Source organism: Pollachius pollachius, assembly GCF_949987615.1.
Source record: "Pollachius pollachius genome assembly, chromosome: 1".
Taxonomy (NCBI): domain Eukaryota; kingdom Metazoa; phylum Chordata; class Actinopteri; order Gadiformes; family Gadidae; genus Pollachius; species Pollachius pollachius.
This window is the reverse complement of record NC_136934.1, coordinates 43,557,321-43,580,535: the sequence shown is the minus strand read 5'-3', so window position 1 is coordinate 43,580,535 and position 23,215 is coordinate 43,557,321. Positions and strand designations below refer to the sequence as shown.

Sequence of the window (23,215 nt, the reverse complement as noted above, 5' to 3'; positions counted from 1 at the left end):
GTGTGGTAGGATAGTAAACAAAGAGAAGAAATTACAAATAAGAATAAAACAACCAAAGCATATACAGAAGCAGCTACGTGGGCGGCCTGGATGTTTCCTTTAGACACCTACAGTCTGCAGCCTTTCTCCCCCTGACCTTCAAATGCCAGTGAGGTTCTTCAAAATAAAATCAATGTGAACTTCAAAATAAGAGCCTTGGTTAAACTCTGTTACTCCAGTGTAAACAACGAGTTTCATCACAGAAGAGATAGAGTCAAAACAGTTGGACCACCACCACCCTCACCTCCTCCTCCTCCTCCTCCTCCTCCTCCTCCTCCTCCTCCTTCTCCTCCCATCTTAGACACCCTGATGCCTCCTGCTTTCCCCTCATCAGACCCTCAGCTCCAGAGGAGGAGCCAAGGGTTCCCCTGAGGGAATTCAGGGGAACATAGGCATGAGAAGAGGAGGGAGAGAGGAGCAGGTAAAAAGGGAGGAGCGTGGAGGTGGGGATGAGGGAGACAGAAATGATGAATTTGAGAGATGAGAAGAGAGGAGGAGATAAGGAGGTGAAGAGGAGAGACACATAGACGAGAAGGGATTAGAGAGGAGGAGAGAAAGGAATTATAAGGGAGGGGAGAAGGAGAGAGGAGAAAGGAGGGGATAAGGAGAGGAAGAGGAGGAAAGAGTTGTTTGTTGTTTAAGGTTTAATCCCACTGCATACACTCCCACTGAATATTCACACAGACACACACACACACACACACAAACACACACACACATCCCACAGTGTGCCTGAAGCTGAATGTGATGGCAGTCCTTGGGTCTACATCACCAGGTGCTGAGAGGAGAGTGTGTGTGTGTGTGTGTGTGTGTGTGTGTGTGTGTGTGTATGTGTGTGTGTGTGTGTGTGTCTGTGTGTCTGTGCATATTTAATTGGCTGCAGTGCATTGCTGTTAATTATGTGGCTGATCTTTTGCTGCCGTTTCGCTCTGTACCTGCCGGCCGTCACGCTGGGTCCAGAACAACTCCTCATACTACTGCAGTACAACCCTATTACAACAAACAGTTGTAATAACTCTAATTGCAATACTAACGCAATTCTTATACCACAACTTCAATGCTATAGGGTTACAATACCAGTACTATTGTACTTACATGGGTATAGTACCACGACTATAAAGAGAGCAGATACTGCCACTACTACTGTTAATAGGTGTGTTGTTATACTAAGACCAATAGTTAATGATAAAATTTGTTTTTCAAAGCTCCTCTCCTCCTCCTCTTCCTCCTCCGCCTCTGCTCCTCTTCCTCCTCTTCATGTAGCCCACTAGGACCCAAAAGTCCCAGTGTCACGTCTGCTCCATGTCCGGCCTCTCTGTCCTTCCCCCTCGTCGTCGGGGGGGACGCGGCCCGCAGAAGGAGCGAGAGCTGTGATAGGTCTGCCAGCAGCCCGAGTGATTACAAGCCTGGCGCGTGTACCGCTCGATAGAATACAAATCACGACATCGGCGTCTCGCGGGCGCTGTGCTGTAGCAGCGCTGCCGTGCTTTGTTTTGTGTTTCTGATGAAAGACAGAGAGGCAGGGAGGGAGGGAGGGAGGGAGTGGTGGAGGGAGGGAGGACGCAAGGGAGGGCTGGAGGGAGGGAGTGGTGGAGGGATGGAGGGGAGTTAGACGATACAATGACAGGCTGTAAACTCATGAAATGTTTTTACAAACGAAACAAATCAGGGACACGTGGCTCTGTCACAGGAGCACTTAACACCCCGCCACATGATATACTGCAGAGTGTCTGGGTGTGTGTGTGTGTGTGTGTGTGTGTTTGTGTGTGTGTGTGTGTGTGTGTGTGTGTGTGTGTTTGTGTGTGTGTGTGTGTGTGTGTGTGTGTGTGTGTGTGTGTGTGTGTGTGTGTGTGTGTGTGTGTGTGTGTGTGTGTGTGTGTGTGTGTGTGTGTGTGTGTGTGTGTGTGTGTGTGTGTGTGTGTGTGTGTGTGTGTGTGTGTGTGTGTGTGACAGTCTGTAGTCGTATACTGTTACGGCAGCTGGGACACAAAGGCATTGTGTGGGTCCGACTACACATGCTTTCTTGGTCATTATTCCCCCACGAAAACCCCTGACACCTTAAAGATTCCAAAATCCTGAGCTAACCCTAGCCCGTGTGACGCAACATGTGGCCTTTGGTAGCCACGGTAACGGGGAACAAGCTTTATTCTATCTAACAAGGCTTCAATCTTACTGAAAGGGCTGCATGCTTTTGGCATCCAACTACACTAATTAATCATCCAATAGCAACTATGTTTTCTCTGGTGTTTCCTGTCTGGCGAATGGCAGGTGAACTCATTAAACCAGCGTAGAGAGGCTTTTCCACTATTTTACTCTTCTAGAACATGATGTGTTCCTTTGACAGCGAGACAGCCCAGGAGGACACTAAATTCAACATCAAGCACATAGTGCATCCACACCCACACTGTCCCACTCTGCCTCACACTCTATCTCACACTCTGCACAAACTACCCACTCTCTATATCACACCCTACCTTTGGGTCAGTTCAGTTTGCTTGACTTGCTGTCTTCAAGCGGCATTCGTGATCAAGAAATCTAAATCGAAATGTGTAGTTTTAAACACAATTTCAAACTGCCATTCAATGAATGTCAGTTTGTTTCTTGTTGTGGTCATCTGCACCTCTTTGATAAAAACGTCTGTCTGCCTATGATTGGCTATCGGCTGTCCAATCTGTCCAAAGGCTGTATCTTGGATGATGACATCAACGCCGACAACTGACTGAAAAGGGATCATTGTTTAGTTTGGTAATGTCCCCCAGCCATGTAATCGGAAAACCTTTTCGACAAGCAGCCGATAATAGAGCTGCTAATAAACGCTCTCATCTCTCTATGCAAACAAACCACTAACACATAGCCTCTTCAAAGAAAAAGCCCCCTGACGCCGCTCGCTCAGGTTAGGGTTGTTATGTGAGCCCGGCCGGGCTTTTGCCAGGTGCTGCGCTGGGTTTTGAGTTGTTTCCTCCGAGTTCCTTTCATAACCTCACGGTTATTAATGCTGCAGGCAAGAGCAAATCCCTCCGATATTGAGGTCCTTTAAAGACAAAGGGACGACCGAAGAGAGAGAGACTGGGCGAGAGAGAGAGAGAGAGAGAGAGAGAGAGAGAGTGAGAGAGAGAGAGAGACAGAAAGAGAGAGAGAGAGAGTGAGAGAGAGAAAGAGAGAGTTTGAGAGAGAGAGAGAGAGAGAGAGAGAGAGAGAGATGGTCAGAGAGGGGGAAAGCAAGAGAGGGCTGGCAAAGAGATGGAGAGAGAGAGAAGAGATAGAGTAGAATTGTGATGGAGACATTTATCTGATACAAGCCTTTATTGATAACTGACTGAGATATGAGCAAGATATCAAAGTGCCCCTCCTCTTTATTCATCACATGAGTGTGCCTTTTAGAAAAAACATTGTATAATAATAATATGAAGTCTATAAATATAATTATAGGTAAATAAATATAATAAAACAGTGCTTGGGGCTGTTTTCTTCAGAATGCACCATGTTTGTATTTCTTCTGGTTTGTATTTATATTGTTCAAAGGCATCGTGCTGTGTGTATGTGTGTGTGTGCGTGTGTGTGTGTGTGTGTGTGTGTGTGTGTGTGTGTGTGTGTGTGTGTGTGTGTGTGTGTGTGTTTGTGTGTGTGTGTGTGTGTGTGTGATAATGAGAACAGGGAAGAGGAGTTCTTGGAGCGTGAAATGAAGGGACAGCATCTCGTCCTGCCTACCAACACACACACACACACACACACACACACACACACACACACACACACACACACACAGCCAGTCTCAGCAGAATACAGGATGGAGAAACTACATTATATTGCTTTACAGGCCTTCCTACATCTCTACTATAGTGTTTCCGTCTCTGCTACATCTCTACTATAACTCTGTCATACTGTTTCTGTCTGTACAGAACATCGTTATTATATCTGTACTGTTTCTGTCTCTTCTACATTGCTACTACATCTCTACCAGAACCAAACTGTCTCTAGTACATTGCTACTACATCTCTACTATACAGTCTCTTTACATCTCTATTATACTGTCCCTTCTGTCTCTACTACATCTCTACTATACTGGCTCTACTCCGTAGCCACTTTTTCTCTACTATAATGTCTCTATTGTCTCTACTACATCTACACACATTGTTCTCTCCGAAGAACAAAATGTACTGAACTTGTTCTTTACGGTTTCTACTGCCCTCTACTCCAGTCTTCTGTTCTGTCCTGGTTCAATCACCTGCTGATTTTCCTCTATTAGAGAAAATGCTGACCATTCCTCCTCCTCCTCCTCTCCCCTCTTCCTCTACTCTCTCTCTCTGACCCTCCTCCTCCTCTCCCCTCTTCCTCTACTCTCTCTCTCTGACCCTCCTCCTCCTCCTCCTCTCTAGGCTCCAGTGCAGCAGATCATGGCCACCTGCCTGACAACATCACTGTGTTGGAAGGAGAGAGCGTCATCCTCAGGTAACACAAACACCTGCACCCCCCCCCCCTTTCATCTGTCTCCCTCATGGCTGTTTACCTTCAGTGTTTCACTGCAGTCAAACTGTCAGCCATCAAACAGTAGGACCTCCGGGGGCATCTCTGCAGTTACCCTGTTGGTTGCCGGGGGTGACCCTGGCTGTTGCCAGGGGCGACCCTGGCTGTTGACAGCGGCAACCCTGGCGGACTGTTCACGATGATGATGATTATGATAGGTCCATCCTGGCGCCAGGCCGTTGAGCGATGATGTCACAGCAAGGGAACATCCCATCATAACAAGATCTAGGATATGAGATCTGAGATTTAGTGTGTGACTGTTCCTCAGAGACCTGGGAGAGATGTACATTAAGACAGCAGAAGTTTCCAGAAACATCGGTCTCTCCAGAGGCAGATCTCAGGCATCTTCACTTCTTATTTATTTTCATCCTTTCTAAATCTGTTGAAGGGAGAATAATCTGAGAGGGCAGAGGAAGTCAGATACCGTTTGTTGTTGCCTGGTCTGCAGAAGTTTCCATCGAAATCTGTTAACACAAACAAATAGCAGGCCTCTCTTCATAGGTCATCAAGATGAGATGCCTGGCGGCGGCTCCATCGATCATAATCCTAGACAAGCTGGTGGTTAGCTCCGGTAGAGGTGCTTTATTAAGGCTCAGGGAAATGGTTGAACTGTCTCAGGTGCTCTGCTCAAGATAGAGAAACACAAATGAAAAGAGAGTATGAATAACTAGAAATAAAGAGAATAAAATAATAAAAGATTTACACAAATATATGGTACGGGAAAACGAAAAGATAAAAGCATAATACACACACAACATTTACAAAAATTATTGCTCAAAGATGAACTATGAAGTGGCTTATATGCTATAGGTGTTTGTGGTGACTTTCCAGCTCTTAATGTAACAGCTTTCAACTGCAGCAGAGTTCAACTGTGTGAAAAATATGACAGTTGTGTTTGCTTTTAAAGTTGTGAACGAAGATGTAAGCCCTATATTATGATAAATAAGCTACGATTATAAGATATAAGCTATCCGATTATCGTGTTTACCATCTGCCTTAGGGCTCAAAAGGGCTTCACACATAAGCCTGAATATAAAAACACAACTTGAATTACCGAATGAAATTAATGTCCACTTTAGTTTGAAATCTGTGATTGTGAGCGATGCGACGTGTGATTTGATCGTTTGGTTGTAAATTCTGATGGGTCGATGAGCATTTGGCACGTATCAACAAACGCGAAGTGCAGGTTTAAACGATCAATAATATGATAAAGCTATTTTATGAACGGCTGGAGTGCAGCCCAGGAGCCTCTGCTGAGGGGCCCCTCTGCAGGTCTGTCTTACAGTGGCTACACAATGTAATCGTACATTCATTCTGTCCCTACATGGTGCAGGCTTGTAGCATTAGATGAATAGCAGATTGTGGTTTGTTGCTCAGAGTTGCGAGGCCACACTGTGTTCTGGATTGAGGTTAGAGAACGTCTGGTTAATGGTTGGATTGCTCCTGTGGCTGAGCTGTCCAATCCACCACCATGTCACCGAGCTGACTTCCTGTAGACAATGTGACGTAACTACAGCAGGCTCTGTGGAGTTGAATAGCATTAGATATTAGTTTAATATGAGAGTATTTCTGGAGCATGAACCATATGTTTAGTTTAATATGAGTGTATAAATAGCGCTAAGCACAAGATTTATTAATTAAATAAAAGGTTAAATAGCTCTGGATTCTGACAGCCATCACTGATAAAGCATTTGGTTGAAATACATGGGTCTCCCAGTCCCTCTGCTCTGCAGTAAACAGGAAACCAATGTTCTGGTATGCTGCTCCCACCCCCACATTAACTGGCAGACGGCTGGATTTCCATGTTGACTGAGAGCGGTAGAACAGGCAAAGCTACAGTTTCCAGCACTTCGAGGAACGGCTAATAAAAAACGCCAAAGAGAAAAAAGGGGCTGAATAAAACGAGGAGGTAGCTGCCAGGAGAAAGAGCCAGGAGTCCTGCAGGAGGCGCGTTCATGTGGTGACGTGGGAGGAGGTGGGGGAGAGGAGAGGGCTACCTGCAATAAAACGGACAGGAAGTCAGCCAAGCACGACATCGCTTACAGCGCCTTAAATAAACTATTAGTAGATATTAGTTTAATATGAAAAATATATTTTTTCTATTATCTGTACCATCGGCCATAACAAATTATTTTAATGAGAGTATTAATCAACTCTTAGTAGATATTAGTATAATGTGAGAGGCATTAATAAACCATTAGGAGATATGAGTTTAATATGATATGTCTATAATCGGTAGCATCAAGCATAAAATATTAGTTTAATATAAGAGTATTAATAGTTAGGAACATCATAGGAACAAGAACCCGAGGATTGCGACTAGTAGCCACCTCAATAGAACTTGTTACAATATTACTCGTGAGAAATCAGGAGTTTAACAAGAGGAACTATTATAGAGGATGACATGCACCCAGAATTTTGAGGTTTTGATTTTGATTTTGATTGATTTTGAGGTTGACGAAGGTGAAGCAATGAGTACAATATTATTATTAATGAAAAATAAAGTTTGAACACAAGGGAAGTAGGCTTTTTTATTAGCGCCAGTCGAGTGCACAGCAAGACTTAGTGCATTGCAATAAATTGGTATTTATAATAAGTATTTAAAATTCAGTTTCAGTTTAAAAAAATCCATTTTAGAAATTATCTTTATTCCATTATATTCAGAATCAAACTGAAAACACTATAATTATAACACAACATTAGTTGCTATAGCAAAAAAAAAAAAAAAGCGATTCAGTCTTGCTCCATATCTACTTCGCATTGTTGTTTTTAAATGGCGTCCTAAAAAACACCAAGTAAACGCCGGACAACTGACACAGATGGGACACCCCAGGGGTCAGTAATCCATCCCTATAGGAACCATGGTTAACGTCCAAAGGTTTCTAAACGACTTCATTACTGGACTAGAGGAGGAATTAGGCCATTACCACCAACCCTTTGGACTGTGTAGAACTATCCACACTGTCTTCAGCAGCAGAGGTGATGGAGTAGCTGGTCGTTTAACTCTCACACTAACGTTTCTCGTCTACTCCTGTCTAATACTCACCTCTCAGGCCCTGTTGACATCCTGTAGAAGAAGGAGAAGCAATGTAGTATTAACAAATGAATATCCTCGTTGTTTATTCACCTTAATATTACCAGAATAATTAATGGTTACTAAATAAAATTGTTGAAAGAATAAAACAAAAACTCACTGATTGGGTGAAGCATCATGGGACCACAGGTCTTGAGACCATGTGAATGGTATGTACTCCACCACCTGAGTAGCCGGAAACAAAAGCACTGCAACGTGCACTAAATCCTCACCACGTGCACTTAAGCCACATTCACTTTATCACCCTCAAGTGCACTATATACCCACCACGGAACATATCTGATCAATGGTTGACGCTATATTAATGGTGGGAGTATTTCAGAATGTACAGCAGGTTGACTGGCAATCTTAAGGTTGCTGGTTCAATCCCTGGCTCCTCCTAGTGATGTCCAGGTGGAGAGCAAGAAACCTACCCCTATCTACTCACAACTGTCGGTGTATTGGGCAATTTAATGTGTGTATGAATGGTTGAATGTGAGGCCCTAATTATAAAGCGCTTTGAGTGTTAAAGGTCAGAAATCGCTATATAAATGCAGTCCATTTACCATTTAATGGCCCCTCTTCCTGCAAGAGAGGAAATTACATCAGCACATCCGCACACACCAAGTATGTACCAACAGAATTATTGCAATGTTGAATATCGTATTATAAAGAATTTATCAGTCACCCTCTTATAAGTACTTTTCCAATAGAATGACAGATTTAGCAATGGAAAGAAATGCTCAGCACTCGAAACATGTCCAGGCTCTTTGCTCTTCTGAACTCAAACCATTGACATAAAGTCGAGAAGTGGATTTAAAAGTTTTGCAGTGGATCATTTTTTTCTTTGTTACCACTTTGGCATCTGTCTGGTTCTAGTTTATTATAACACATGTTACAATGATGAAGTACGTACCAACAGAATGAGTACAATATTTTGCAATATGCAAATATGACAGAATATTTATTTATTACTCTTCATAAACTGTATAGAGGCATACCTGCATGCAGTGAAGGCAAAACATCAACAACTAAGTTAACTTAACATCACACTCAAGTATGAGGAGTGTCAAGTCTAGCTAGTAAGCTCATCAGTCACTGCTTACAAGGCTGGTATAATGCATTAAATTACATAAAGGATATGATACTTAGATCCTTAAAAGACTATAACAGGCACATAACTACTAACAAAATATTTTATCACCACTTAGTTCACCACATCAATGTTGTCACAATGATACAAGGAGCAAGGGTGAGAGAGGGAGTGTGAGAGAGGTTGAGAGAGGGTGAGAGAGGGCAAGGGAGACAGAGCTGCATTTCAAACTAACGTTCCTTTCCAAAATAAAATACTAGGCTACGTGTTTAGGAAGGACTGAGTTTTCCTCCTGCTTGAGGGACCTGATCAGCAGACAGAGCGTTACCTTCGATGGCACAAAGTTCCATTGTTGTCCAAAGAAACATTGTTAAGTGATTGCAGCACAGATAAAGAGGACACAGCCCTGAATACGTTCAAAGAAGAATTGTTATTTCAATATCTGCCTAACAATTGCTTAACGCAAAAAATATCAAAATAACCCTTAAGGATTGATTGTGCAAAACAAAATAACAGGGTGTCTGTTTCTGTGTCTGACATGCTTTAATGTGCTTTTGGACAACAGTGCAATTCTTCAACACTGAGGAAGCACATCTTATTTTCAGATCTCAAGACGCTGTGTTTCAAAGGGAAAATAAAAAGCACAATGCAGTTCAAAAACGTCTATGGACAGCGGCAGAGGTTTGGGTTTCCAAATGTGCTTTTGTGCATTTGGAGCAGGGGCGTAGGAATGAGTTTAACATTGGGGGGGACACATATCGGAAACCTGACAGATCCGGTATAATTTTTAGGTGGGACAAATGTGCCTGTCTCCGATATTGGAGGGGACACGTCCCCTCCGTCCCCCCCGGTTCCTACGCCCTTGATTTGGAGTAGTATTGCAGTAGCATAGTTTGGTTTATTATATATACTTAGGGTACCTAACAAGGTCTAGACTTTAAAGGAACAATAATTAGGGGATTAAGGAATTTACTGATAAAGGAGAAGACTTTAGGAGATTAAGGAAATATTAAGACATAAGTGGTTATCCACATATTGATGTTTGAAAATATTTGCAATGCGATTACAACAAATATCATGTTTGATTCACATTTCAGCAAACCAATTTTATTTGGATGCTTTCCTGGCAATATTTCAATGGAAAATGAATACAAATAACTCTATGCCAATCTGTTAATACCATTCTGTCTTTCGAAAACGTATATCAATGCCCCGTCGATTCATTTTGAATCACTTCACATGAGTAATTACATTACATAGCACATTAATATTGCTGAATTCCCTTTCGAAAGCATACCAAAATAACATATTATTTCGGATTCAGCCCTAAACCTCCCATTCCAATAATTTAAGGTTCACCAACCTTAGCAAGCTAGCAAGCTACATTAACACTGGCAGCCAAAGTCATGGGCATAATGTGTTCCTGTATAGCTATGGTAACACTTTTCCGTAATTAGGGTGTTGTGGGTTGGAGCAAGCACGTTATAAACAGTGTCGGCGCTAAGGTGGGGCATTTGGGGCCCGTGCCCCCCCTAGCGGTCATTAATGCCCCTCCTACCACAGGTCATGGCGTGGCCAAAATAAATCCCTTTAAGTTATTCTTTTAATATTAAATATGAAAACTGAAACTTAAATTAAATGAAATAAATGAACGGGGAAATCGCATCATTTTGGTAGTGCATGCATAGCAGGTCAGACTGCTTGGTCAATGTTCATTGGTTGCTGAGTAAACGTGTTACATTTGATTCAACATAACGTTGAGCTGGTTTGAATCGAAAATAATATGGTAGACAGTTTGTCCGCCTATATCATAGACAGTTAGCCTAATTATCAACAAAAAATGGTTTTACGAAAATTGCTTAGCCTTGACACGCAAATGCACAAGCGAATGGAAGGACACAGTTCTTAGACGTTGTTCATTTCACTTCTTGAAGCCAGCCCTGGCTTTCTGTATATGGCCATGTGTCATTTCTGCCTGGTGCGTGGCTTGTCCAATAGGCTACTTGCTACCCGAATACGTGACTAGCGTCAGCGAAACTGTTCTGTTACGTATGTTGTCCAGGGTTTTTTTTGTTGATTGTGGAGGCTGTTGTCTAAGGTTTATAACCAGTGGCAGGCCTACTTAATGTTTGTTTTCAGGTGCATAAACTGTTGAGAGGTGAATAAACTATTTCTGACATATCAGAGTTGGGTGAATTGCATTTATTTGCGTTTAGCCTCCACGACCGCCCTCCGTCTTTTATTTTCGTCTTCGTGAGTGTGGCTGCGTAAACTTTGTGCATAGGGCTACTACCACATAGCCTCGACAACAACAATAACAACATATTGTTGCTAAAAAAATAATTAATATTAGCCTAATAATATAAAGAGAAATATGTTTCGTTTTTAATAGCATTTTCTGCTGTGTTTGACTATGAGGTCACCACTGAGTTAAAATATTTCTCAAACGGCAGTGCTCCCCCGCTGGTGACCCATTCCCCTCCAGTAGATCTGCTCTGGCGCCGACTCTGCATAAACAGAAATATTATTAATTTATCTTGCTTTAAGTACGATAAGAGGACACCTAGTGGTCGGGGATGTAAATGACAAGTCCTAACTTCTGAATCAGACACTATTCAAGTTTTAAGTCCACGCCCAGAAACATGACGGTTCCTTGATAAAGTTCCTGACATGGGCAAAACATGAAAATCATCACAAAGTTTAAGATATGAGTTTGTATGCCTTGAGAAGGTTGTATAGAAAACAGGTATAAAGTTATTATTATTTAGATAAACTTTTTTTTGTCCAAAACACACATAGTGTGATCATATTGTTAAATATGTTTGCATCTTTCATTTGTTTCTTTTTGTCATCTCACTTTACCTCACCTGTATCTCACCTGTACCTTACCTGTACCTTACCCGTACATTTCCTGTATCTCACCTTTATCTTACCTGTACCTTACCTGTATCTCACCTGGGACACACCCATACCTTACCATTACCATACCTGTATCTCAACTGGGACACACCCATATCTCACCTGTACCTTACCTGTACCTCACCTGGGACACACCTGTATCTCACCTGTACCTCACCTGTATGCATCTCACCTGTACCTCACCTCTATGCATTTCACCTGTACCTCACCCGTATCTCACCTGTACCTCACTTGTGTCTCACCTGGGACACACCCGTATCTCACTCGTACCTCCCCTGTATCTCCCCCGTGTCTCACCTGTGCAGGTGTAAGATCGACGAGGAGGTGACCCACAAGGCGTGGTTGAACCGCTCCAACATCCTGTTCACGGGGCGGGACAAGTGGTCGCTGGATAAGCGTGTGTCGCTGGTCAACAGCAACACCAGCCACTTCTCCATCCAGATCAACCCGGTGCATGTGGCCGATGAGGGGCCCTACACCTGCTCCTTTCAGGCCAACAACAAGCCCCGCTCTTTTCCTGTCTACCTCATAGTACAAGGTAGGTACCTGGACCCCCTAGTACACTGTGGCTGTCACCTCTTCATAGAACGAGCTGTGAGGTAGCTCATGAAGAGAAACCCATACCTGCTCCTTAGAGGACAAGCAAACCCCAACGCCATGTATACTGTAGATTGATTTGCAGAAGATAACTCCCTCTCTAGGTCTAACAGATGCTATTGCATGTATAACCGCTCATTGGCTGAGATGGTAACTCGGTCTCCTAAGCCGTTGATACAACACACTTGTCCTTTGCTTATTGTACCTGAATTAAAGAGAGGTGTTTCCAGTGGTAGTTCTGCCCAGGAAATGAATAAAACCTGAAAGTCTTTTTAAAAGGCAGGGTCAGGGGGGTTGGTTCTGCTTTAAAGACCGCTCTTTAGTGGCCGCATAGTTAGCAGTGGGTCTGGGAGGAGATGAGAGTGTAGCGATGCATCCATGATGTCATATCGCTCTGGGACACGAGATCTGTCTGGCGGAAAGTCTGAAAATCACAATGGCTCAAAGAAATAGGTTGTTCGATTGAGGGATGATTATATATATATTTGCCTACTATCAGCTGGCGTGTCTACCGACCCGTCTACAGTCTGTCAGTGTGTCCGCGAGATGGATGTTGTGTATTCTTCAGCTCTGCTGCAATCTCACATCCAATCACGACGCTGAGGCAGCTGCTTTCACCACTCTGACCGCATCAGACAAGAGAGGAGAGGATTTCTGATACGGATGAGGAAAAGCGATCTGGGGTCAAGGCTCATTAAAAGCAATGATAATCGGCCATTTAAATTCAATCCAACTTGTTATCAAATTAACGAGCAGAAAAGTGCTCTGATAAAACAGTGGAAGTTTCAGGAAAACTATTCATAGTTTCCATTAGGGGAAGGGAGACGGTGTTATTGATGTTCCAAGTGGAAGCTCCTGAAGGACGCATATTACATTACCAATCCATTAAATGCATCTGGAGTACCTGATTGGCCATACTGCTGCACACAGACGCATTCATGCACGCACGTACACTCGCACGCACGCAGCCCCCAAACACTCGCACCCACACACAAACATGATTCATCTACAGACTTGGCTTTCCCCGCCTCTTGTTCCAAACACCAACGCCGGGTTTTAAACAAGTGCGGCAGACCCCATGAATAATTCCTGAGTGAATCAGAGGGTTAAAGGTTGTTCTCTTGTCTCCCAGTGCCGGCGCGAATCGTCAACGTTTCCCGCGATGTGTCGGTGAACGAGGGCGACAACGTCAACCTGTTCTGCCTGGCAGTTGGACGCCCCGAACCCACGGTCACCTGGAAGGACCAGAAGTGTAAGGAACCTGCTTCCTGTCTCACTCTCTCACCCTCATGTTCTCGCCCTCTCGTCTACCCATCCTCTCATGCTCTCATGCTCTCATTATCTCACCTCACAACTTCTCGCCCCTAATCTTCTGATCACCTCTCCCTGTTATCCTCTAACCCTCCCAGCTCTCATCCTCTCAGCTCTCCTCCTGCCATCCTCTCATCCTTTTGTTCTTTCACCCTCTTAACATCTCATCCTCTCATCCCATTACCTCTCTTCCTCTCACTCTCTCACCCTCATCCTCTTATCGCTCATCCTCTCACTCTCTTATCCTTTCACCATCTTGTCCTCTCACCATCTATCCTCCTATCCTCTCACTCTCATCCTCTCACCCCTCATCCTCCCCTCCTCTCACCCTTTTCAGCTCTCATCCTCTCACCCTCTATTCATCTCAACCCTCATGTTCTCCCCCCCCCCCTCATCCTTGTGTTCTCTCATTCCTACTTCCTCTCACCCGTTCACCCCCTCCACCTTTCATCTTCTTATGTGCAACGCCCACAGCCTCTGGATGACGCGTGGCAAGTGAGGCGGCCAAATTATTTCCAATGGCTCCCCGTCACACTCCCACCCTCGTCACAGTGTATGTGCCCATACTGCCTCTATACCGTTTCATAACCACGATACAATCCCAACGTGTTTTCCTCCCACGCGGTGTGCAATTATGCCCGGGCGTCGGCGGTAATCGTCAGCATCTGTCTTCGTCCTCGCCAGTCGACAGCCACCACAACGCCTGGCTGGCCCACAGCCACGTTGTCACTGAGGCCGTTATTTATAGTTTCCATCACCGTCACGCACTATCTGAACTGGACCAGTGCGTGATAGATGAAGAGGAAAATGTCTGCCTCTCCCGCACCAATCTTTATTCTATTTCTGCCTCCCCCCCTCCCAGCTGTCTGTGTGTCTGCTGATGTCCACAGTCAGTCATCGGAGGCGGGTATGGCGCACGGCGCGTGCTAAGTGCTGCGGTTTATGAGAAAGTAACCGTGCAGCCTTGGAGATGGATGTGTCAGGTTGTTAGCCTGGCTAATTGGTAGATATTGGATGAACTGCTGCTTTATGTCACCCAGCCTTTCAACGCCGTGCTCCTCGGCTGACGGGGGGACCTTGAGTGGGATGTTCTCAATAAGAGCCATTTGTCACATTAAATCACAGCCCCGTCTTCTGCACAAGCAGTGGTAAGGGTGCAGACGCTCCATCCAGACGTCATCAAACGGTCGAACATGTGTACTCCCTGGGGTGATTTAGACCCCAGTCAGGGCTGAATGTTGTAGCGCGTTAAAGACCAGAGTCGACACATTGGAACCGAATGATCTAAAGGAGGCCAGAGCCAGCATTGTGGAATCCAAAGGAGGTTGAAGCCCCGAGCAGGCGTATGAAAACCAGAGAGATGTAGAGCAATGAGGCCTTCACCTCTACACCACACCTGAGGTCTGACCAGGCTCGACCTCACATGCACGTTTGATGCAGATTTAAGTAGGGCTTTAAGTTTGATTCTGTATTGTGATATTTTGCCTATTGGGTGCTGGATTGTTTGTAAGCCATTTGGTAGGTTGTTTCGATGTTTGGATATATGGTTTGTTGGTTGGTTGGAAGGTCAGCCAGATTGTTGATATCTTGCTTTGATGTGACAACAAAAAAAACACAAAAATATAAAGTTACTAATATTAATATATTACTATATTAGTTGTAAAGTTACGAATGTGACTAGTCTTTCCTAAAATAAGTACTTACTAAGAGAAATAGTTACACATAGCTAGTCTATGGTGGATTCTCTGAGAGATATGTAGTAACTCATGTAACTAGACTCTGTAGTAGATGTGTAGGCTAAGATTCTCAGCAGCAGATGCTTAGTTTCTCATGTAACACGCTTCTGTAGTGTTTGTCAATGCTAAGTAATGTAGAGAAACTTATGCAACAATAGCCTCTGTTGTGGGTGTCTATGCTAAGCGCTGGCTGGGTTCCGGTGAAATGAGAGAGAGATCCATCTCCTTGTACTGTCTAGCTGTTACACCATTGATAGAAGCTACACACACACACACACACACAAACACACACACACACACACACACACACACACATACACATGCCCAGGAAGCACATAAATGACAATTCGGCTTACTCTTTAACAACCACTCACACAAACACAAACGCATATAAAAACACATACACAAACACCTCTGTGCTGTGCCTTTAGCAAATTGTCCTATGTACAAAAGCACACACACACACACACACACACACACACACACACACACACACACACACACACACCAAACACATACCTTCACAAGCACACACACAGACACATATTTCTCCGGTATCAGCAGTAATTCTCACCTCGCACATCTTCCAACAACCATCCCCCTCCCTCTGCTCCTTCTTCCCTTCCCTTCCTTTCTCATTCCCTAGAACATCAGAGAGGGAGAGAGGCACTGAGGGAGGAAGAGAGAGGGAGAGAGGCACTGAGGTAGGAAGAGAGAGGGAGCGCAAAGGAGTGAAACAGACACAGTTAAATAGAGAGAGGAGTTGCTGCGGTTTCCATTACACTGGATCAAAATGTGTGTGTGCGGAAGTGTGTGTATGTGTGTGTGTATGTGTGTGTGTGTTTCTGTGTGTGTGTGTGTGTCTGTGTGTGTGCGTGTGTGTGTGTGTACGTGTGTACGTGTGGGGGTGTGTGTGTATGTGTTTCTGTGTGTGTGTCTGTGTGTGTGTGTGTGTGTGTGTACGTGTGTGGGTGTGTGTGTGTGTTGCAGCCATCTGTTCTCATTACTCAGATGACTATCCACACACACATCTACACACAAACCAACAGCCACGTAGACAGTCATACTAACTCCCACAACCCTCCTGCCTCACTCAAAACAGTCACATTCGAACATCTGTCACTCACTTCAATATTAAAAAAAATATGAATTCCACGAAGAGGATAACTTTACATGATGTCTGACAGCCAATGCCTGTCAAGACTAAATGTATTTAAAATTTTAAATCAAAGATTTTTCCTTAAATATTGTCAAAATGATAACCCTAACCCAATCTCAAACCCTTTTTCCTACTCACTCCTAAAAATAGGGATCCATTAGTAAAGTACAGACTCCCATGGTATTGAAAGTACGCTAGCGCTCTTTAGCTCAGTGATGGTTAGCCCTGTGCTAGCTCTTTAGCCATGTGATTGTTAGCCATCTGCTAGCTCTTTAGCTACTTCCGAACTGGAGTTATCGCGCCCGGCTAGGCAGTTCTTGCAGTATTTAATTAAAAGTATTATAGTTCACCATTTGAAATAGCTGTTCCTCAAATGGCGCAGTAGGAAAAGTAATTTCCCGCTGCGACTGCCTTTTTTCCCGCCATTTTCCCCAGCTCAGCGGTCCTGCTAATAATCCTCCCGTATAATCTCCAATTAGCTCCACGCGCTAATCTGTGACAGGAGCTAGCGTCGCGTTAAGTGTCTTCTTTATGTGTGCTCGCGCCGGTGTCACTAAAAAACTCCCGCCTGAGTGTCTGTGGGCAGGAGGTGAGGCGGGTGAGGACGTGTGAGATGGGGGTTATTTTAAAAGCAAATCGTAAATGTGCCGGGTTTCCTTGTTAGCGGCGAGATTACGTATTGTGTGGCGTTCCACAGCCTGACTCCTTTAATAGGCTGGATGAGAGCGGGGAGAGGGAAGCAGAGAGAGAGGAGAGAGGATAGTGAGTAGAGGCAAGAGAGAGGAGAGGCTGGTAAGAGAAGAGAGGGAGAGAGAGAGAGAGAGAGAGAGAGAGAGAGAGAGAGAGAGAGAGAGATGAGGAGAAAGGAAAGAGAAGACGGCGGAGAGAAGGAAGACTTAATGGCTTCACAGGCGACGAGACAGCTCGGAGCAATTCTCCATTCCTCTTCCTTACTCCGCTCACTCTCGTTTCTGTGGTTTTCTCTCTCTCCATCCCTCCATCCTGTCACCCTAATAGCCCCTGCGGCATCCTCCCAGACAGCACCATAACTCCTCCCTGGTTCCCCCACCCTGGGCAATGTGGTAGAGCTAGCTGGTTCCCTCATGGGCTCTGTGCTGGAGATGGTTACTTAACCATGGGCCCTATGGTAGAGCTGGCTGGTTCCAGCTCCATCAGCCCTGTGGTGGAGCTAGCTGGTTCCCTCATGGGATCGGTGCTGGAGATGGTTACTTAACCATGGGCCCCTGTGATGGAGCTGGTTCCCTAATGGGCTCTGTGCCGGAGATGGTTACTCAGACATCGGCCCTGTGGTGGAGCTGGTTCCCTTATGGGCTCTGTGCCGGAGATGGTTACTTTTACATGGGCCCTGTGGTAGAGCTAGCTGGTACCCTCATGGGCTCAGTGCTGGAGATGGTTAATTAGACATGGGCCCTGTGGTGAAGCTAGCTGATTCCACCATGGGTTCTGTGCTGGAGATGGTCATTGCCATGGGTTCTGTGGTGGAGATGGTTACTTACCCATGGGATCTGTGGTGAAACTAGCTGGTTCCCAAATGGGCACTGTGCTGGAGAAGGTCATTTTGCCATGGATTCTGTGGTGGAGCTAGCGGACTCCCCCACCATTGGTTCCTTAGTGGAGTGAGCTGTAGTCTGGCGTCGGAGGAGGAAGAAATGTACTTCCATTCCAATGCGCCAGACAAAGAATTCTCATCAGGGACCCCTGAGAGTTTGTCAACACCAGACACCAGACTCTTATTCCACTCCCTCCCCCCTCCCCTGCCGAGTCACACCTGTTAGCTACGCTCTCATTTCCTGTGAGAACGAGCCGGTAATTATGTTGTTCCTGTCAATTCACTTTGTCCTCATACTGTCACACAATGATTAAATACATTTGCAACACCCACACACACACTGACAACACGATATATTGATAGAATTGCTGCAAATACAAAAATGAAGAACCCCACAATGATGATTATAATAATTATATATATAAATAAGTAAATAAAAATAAGCATTGTATTTATTACCACATATATTTATACCACTCAACATCAAACAAACGCACAGGTATAGTAGGGATTGGCTCTGATTGGTTGTTGCTTGCTTGGGAATGTATCACTGTACTGATTGGTCTGTACCTATTGGGAAAGGTGTCTCTGTACTGATTGGTCTGTGCCTATTGGGGAAGGTATCTCTATACTGATTGGTTGTGCCAATGGGGGCAAACTCTTGGAGAGACTTGACATTTCAACTCTGTGTTTTCACCTTGTCAACAGTTAACAGGACAACACTAAACCCAAACCATTTTAGATTCAACAAATGATGTTTGATGTAGAACAGGACATTAGACATAACTAGATATTAGATGAGTATGTTGACCTACCATGGTCATGCTGGAGATCAGAAAATCTATAACAGCAAACAAGATGTCTCTCTCGCTTTGTCACTTGTGGAAAAGAGAGAGAAAAGGATTGTGGTAGCGCTGTGTACCCGGTTCATACATCCATGGGTTCAAATCAGCCATCCAATCATCTGAATGACCTCTGCCGTGACCTGTGACCTTGTGGTGAATGCTGCAGACGGCCTCGTGAGCGAGGGGGAGTTCCTGGACATCACAGAGATCCAGCGGCAGCAGGGCGAGGACTTCGAGTGCATCACCAACAACGGCGTGGCCCCGCCCGACCGGCACAAGGTCAAGGTCACCGTCAACTGTGAGTCACTCTCCACACACCGTCGCACAACTAGGACATAAGCTAGCTTCACATGCACACTGACAACACAAGCACACACCGAGAACACACACACACTAGTTAGATACATGCACACTAACAACACAAACACACACTGAGAACACACACACAAGTTAGACACACAAAACCAAACAACACAAACACACACTGAGAACACACACACAGACACACTGGTTAGACACACAAACACACTAACATCAAAAACAGACACTAACAACAGACACACACTGAGAACACACACACACTAGTTAGACACAAACACACAAACAAAACAAACACGCACTGAGAACACACATAAACACTAGTTAGACACACACACACACACAAACACACACTGAGAACCCACACACACACTAGTTAGAAACACACACACAAACAACACAAGCACACACACTAGTTAGACACACACACACTTACAACACCAACACATACCGAGAACACACAAACACATTAGATAGACACACACACTAACAACACAAAAACATACTGCAACACACACACACACACACACACACACACACACACACACACACACACACACACACACACACACGCTAACAACAACACCCCTGGCTGGGCTTTGACCCAAAAACACAGACCCAATGTGTTAATGAAATATGCTAATCATTATGCTAATGACTGGATGTCCTCCTCCTCCATCGCCAGACCCCCCCTCCATCACGGAGGTGAAGAACACGCCAGCCCAGCTGGGCAAGATGACCGTGCTGCGGTGTGAGGCCATGGCCGTACCCTCCGCTGCCTTCGAGTGGTACCGCGATGAGCGCAGGTGAGCCATCCAAACCCAGCGACGGAGCACCTGCAGTCAGTTTGCGCAGTGCTCACTATGCTAGTGAGCACTAGCATACATGTCAATCACGTGGTACTAGCACTAGCAGTGGGCGGTCGATACCTGCACAGCAATGGGGGCAAGCTAGCATCGACACTTGACGTATCGACACAAGCCAACGGACAAAACCCGGAAGGGTTGTTTATAAACGGGGCTCAATCATGGACATAAAAAGAAGGCTCAATCCGTTTTGGTTTTGATTTCATTGAACGCAGCCTGTTCTTTCGCACAAACAAAGCCATTGGAAACACGTCTAAAAGCACTGATGAATGCATATGTAACCCAGTTCCTGTTAGGGACTCTTATTCTGAATGACGAGAACGGAAGTGTCTGCGTGTGGGTCGCTGTTTTGACTCTGTGTTGGGAGCGCTGGAAATAATGTGGATTGCCCCGTTCAGTGAATGGAGTTAACCGATTCTTCTTTCATATATTACCCAAGTATAGGCAACAATAAAACGCTCGGTTACGCTTATATTTTTGTTTTCACATATGTTAAAGTAATTATCACCTACAAAACTAATCCTATATTGATGAAAGCCCCCCCCCCCCCCCCTTCTAACGTTTATTAGCTCACGTTAGCCATCAATCTAAAGCCACAAATATAATATATCATATAATATATAATATCTGATCAATCTTTGTTCATTAGATTATAATTCATAAATTAGAAAACAAAAGGACATTGTAAATACTCGGGAATAGCATGGGAATGAATGAAACGCGCATGCGCATTTAAAAGACAGCGTTTTGAGGAAGTGTGTCATTATTGCACATCTAGGACCCCGAGTCGATCCAGCAGCCGAGTCAATCCGGTACCCACAACGGCATAGCATTCAGTACTAGCAATGATAGAATAACATCCAGTACTACCCCCTAGCATAGCAATGAGTACTAGCATAGCAGTATATACCAGCATAACAAAACACCAATAGTGTAAAATCTTAGCCTATTAGAGAGCACTAGCAGTAAATAATTGCACTTTGCACCAGCACTAGCATAGCATAGCGGCCGGAGTAGATATATAACTAAAGGCTTAGTTATGGTTCCACGTCGACGAAACACAAGGAGGTTTCCGCACCCCCTTGCATTGGGGACTGACGTGTGCCTCCCAAAAATGTTATTCTTGCAGCAAGGGCTGTGATTGGTCCGCTCACTAAACGCCGAAGCAGAACCAAAACAGGTTCACGACTGCGTCGAAGCGTCTGCATGGGCATTGTGTTGCGTCGACGTGGGACCATAACTGAGCCTTAACCCTCCCCCCCTCCCCCCTCAGGCCGGTGGAGGGCGACAACACCCTGAGCATTAAGAACGACAAGACGCGCTCCCTGCTCATCTTCAACAACGTGACAGAGAAACACTTCGGGAACTACACCTGTTTTGCCTACAACCGTCTGGGGGCCAGCAACGCTAGCATGCTGCTATTCAGTACGTATACACACACATTCAAACACACTCCGCAAGAACAAATACACAGACCCATTGTTCTTTACTTTTCTTCTTTTCTCATTGTTTTGTCTTCCCTCTCTGTCCTCTCTCTCTCTCTCTCTCTCTCTCAGGGCCGGGGGCGGTCTACGGTCGAGGGACGGTCCACCATGTTGGTGGGTTCAGTGTTGGGGTTGCCGCGGTGATCACCTTCTCCATCTCGCTGCTCAGCATATAAACAACCACACCCTACTCACCCTTACCCCCTCCTCCTTCTCCTCAGCCTATACCTGCCCCCCCCCCTTACCTTAATCCTGCCCCTCCTCCCCTTAACCCCGGCCCTAAACCCCCCCCGCCCCAATCCTCTTCTGCCGAAACTCAAACCCTCACCCCGACCTCACCTCCTACTCACCTTTCCCCACCCCCCCCCCTAACTCCACCCCTCACCCTTACCCAACCTCCTCACCCAGTCCTCCCTCCTCCCAGTGTGAAGACGTCAGGTGAGAGGGAGGAGGTGGAGGACGAAGAGGAGTTGTGAACCCGTCACTGTGAACTAAGAGAATATAAGAATATGCATTAATCCAGGAGCCATCAAAAACATCGCTACACAAACTATGAACCTTGACACCCACCTGGCCATTGTGTCACCTGGCCCTTGTCTCACCTGGTCTGGTCTCACCTGGTCTGGTCTCACCTGGTCTGGCCTAACCCCAGATCAGCTGCACCAACTGTCTCTCTCTCTCTCTCCCTTTCTCTCTCACTTCATACTTTTTGTCTGTGTCTTATTTTGGCTTTTTGCTCTCCATCTCTCTCTCTCTCTCTCTCTCTCTCTCTCTCTCTCTCTCTCTCTCACTCTCTCTCTCTTTCTCTCTTTCTCTCTCTCTCTCTCTCTCTCTCTCTCTCACTCTCGCTCTCTCTCTCACTCTCTCGCTCTTTCTCTCTTTAGTTTTTCCACTTGTGTCATTGTTGTCGATGTGTGTAAATTAATGATGATTATTGTGTTGTTGATCAATGAGATAAAAGATATTCTAACACCCACGGGCCATATGTTATGTAATATAATAATATGAGATGATGACCTGATGTACACTAACTGACTTCCATGCTCTGCCTTATGGAAATGATACTTAAAGTGGGCGTGGCCTCCTCTGATCACATCAGGTCATGTGACCTCTTGGAAGCTGTCCCATGGCCTGCCAGGCCACACACACACACACACACACACACACACACACACACACACACACACACACACACACAGACATGCACACAAACACACACACCCCCAACCGAAACAAACCAACACACATACATATACAAATAAACACATACATATACATGTATGCACGAATGCACACACACACACACACACAAACACACACACCCCCAACCGAAACAAACAAACCAACACACATACATACATGAACACACACACATACATGCACACACACACACGTGCATGTACACACACACCTCATGATTCTGGCTATAGGCCGGTGCGGTACCACGCTGCTGCCAATGATGTCAAAATGTACCGAGAAGGGGGAGAGGGGGGAAGTCAGCACCCTGTCAGAGGAGTGGTGGGGGTCGCATGTGTGGCGGACCCCCCATCACCACCACCACCACCCCCTCCCCTGCCTCGCCCCCTCCCCTCCCTCATTGCTTGTGGTCCCTGTTCCTCTCCAATGTAAATATGCACAGTTCACACAAACAACATTACCCATAAGTCTCTGCTTCCCCCAC

The 23,215-nt window shown here is 45.3% G+C and overlaps 1 protein-coding gene across 1 annotated transcript in view; it reads left to right on the top strand.

The window, feature by feature from the left end:
- Positions 1-21,710, top strand: part of iglon5 (IgLON family member 5) — a gene marked incomplete at its 3' end in the record, with an annotated part of 81,737 nt that extends 60,027 nt beyond the window's left edge. Inside the window, exons 2-8 of the mRNA XM_079755840.1 lie at positions 4,416-4,488; positions 11,954-12,186; positions 13,378-13,497; positions 19,033-19,164; positions 19,870-19,990; positions 21,324-21,475; positions 21,607-21,710. Of these exons, the coding sequence (XP_079611966.1) occupies positions 4,416-4,488; positions 11,954-12,186; positions 13,378-13,497; positions 19,033-19,164; positions 19,870-19,990; positions 21,324-21,475; positions 21,607-21,710 (935 nt within the window). The remainder of the gene's footprint in view (positions 1-4,415; positions 4,489-11,953; positions 12,187-13,377; positions 13,498-19,032; positions 19,165-19,869; positions 19,991-21,323; positions 21,476-21,606) is intronic.
- Between the last annotated feature and the right edge of the window lie 1,505 nt (positions 21,711-23,215).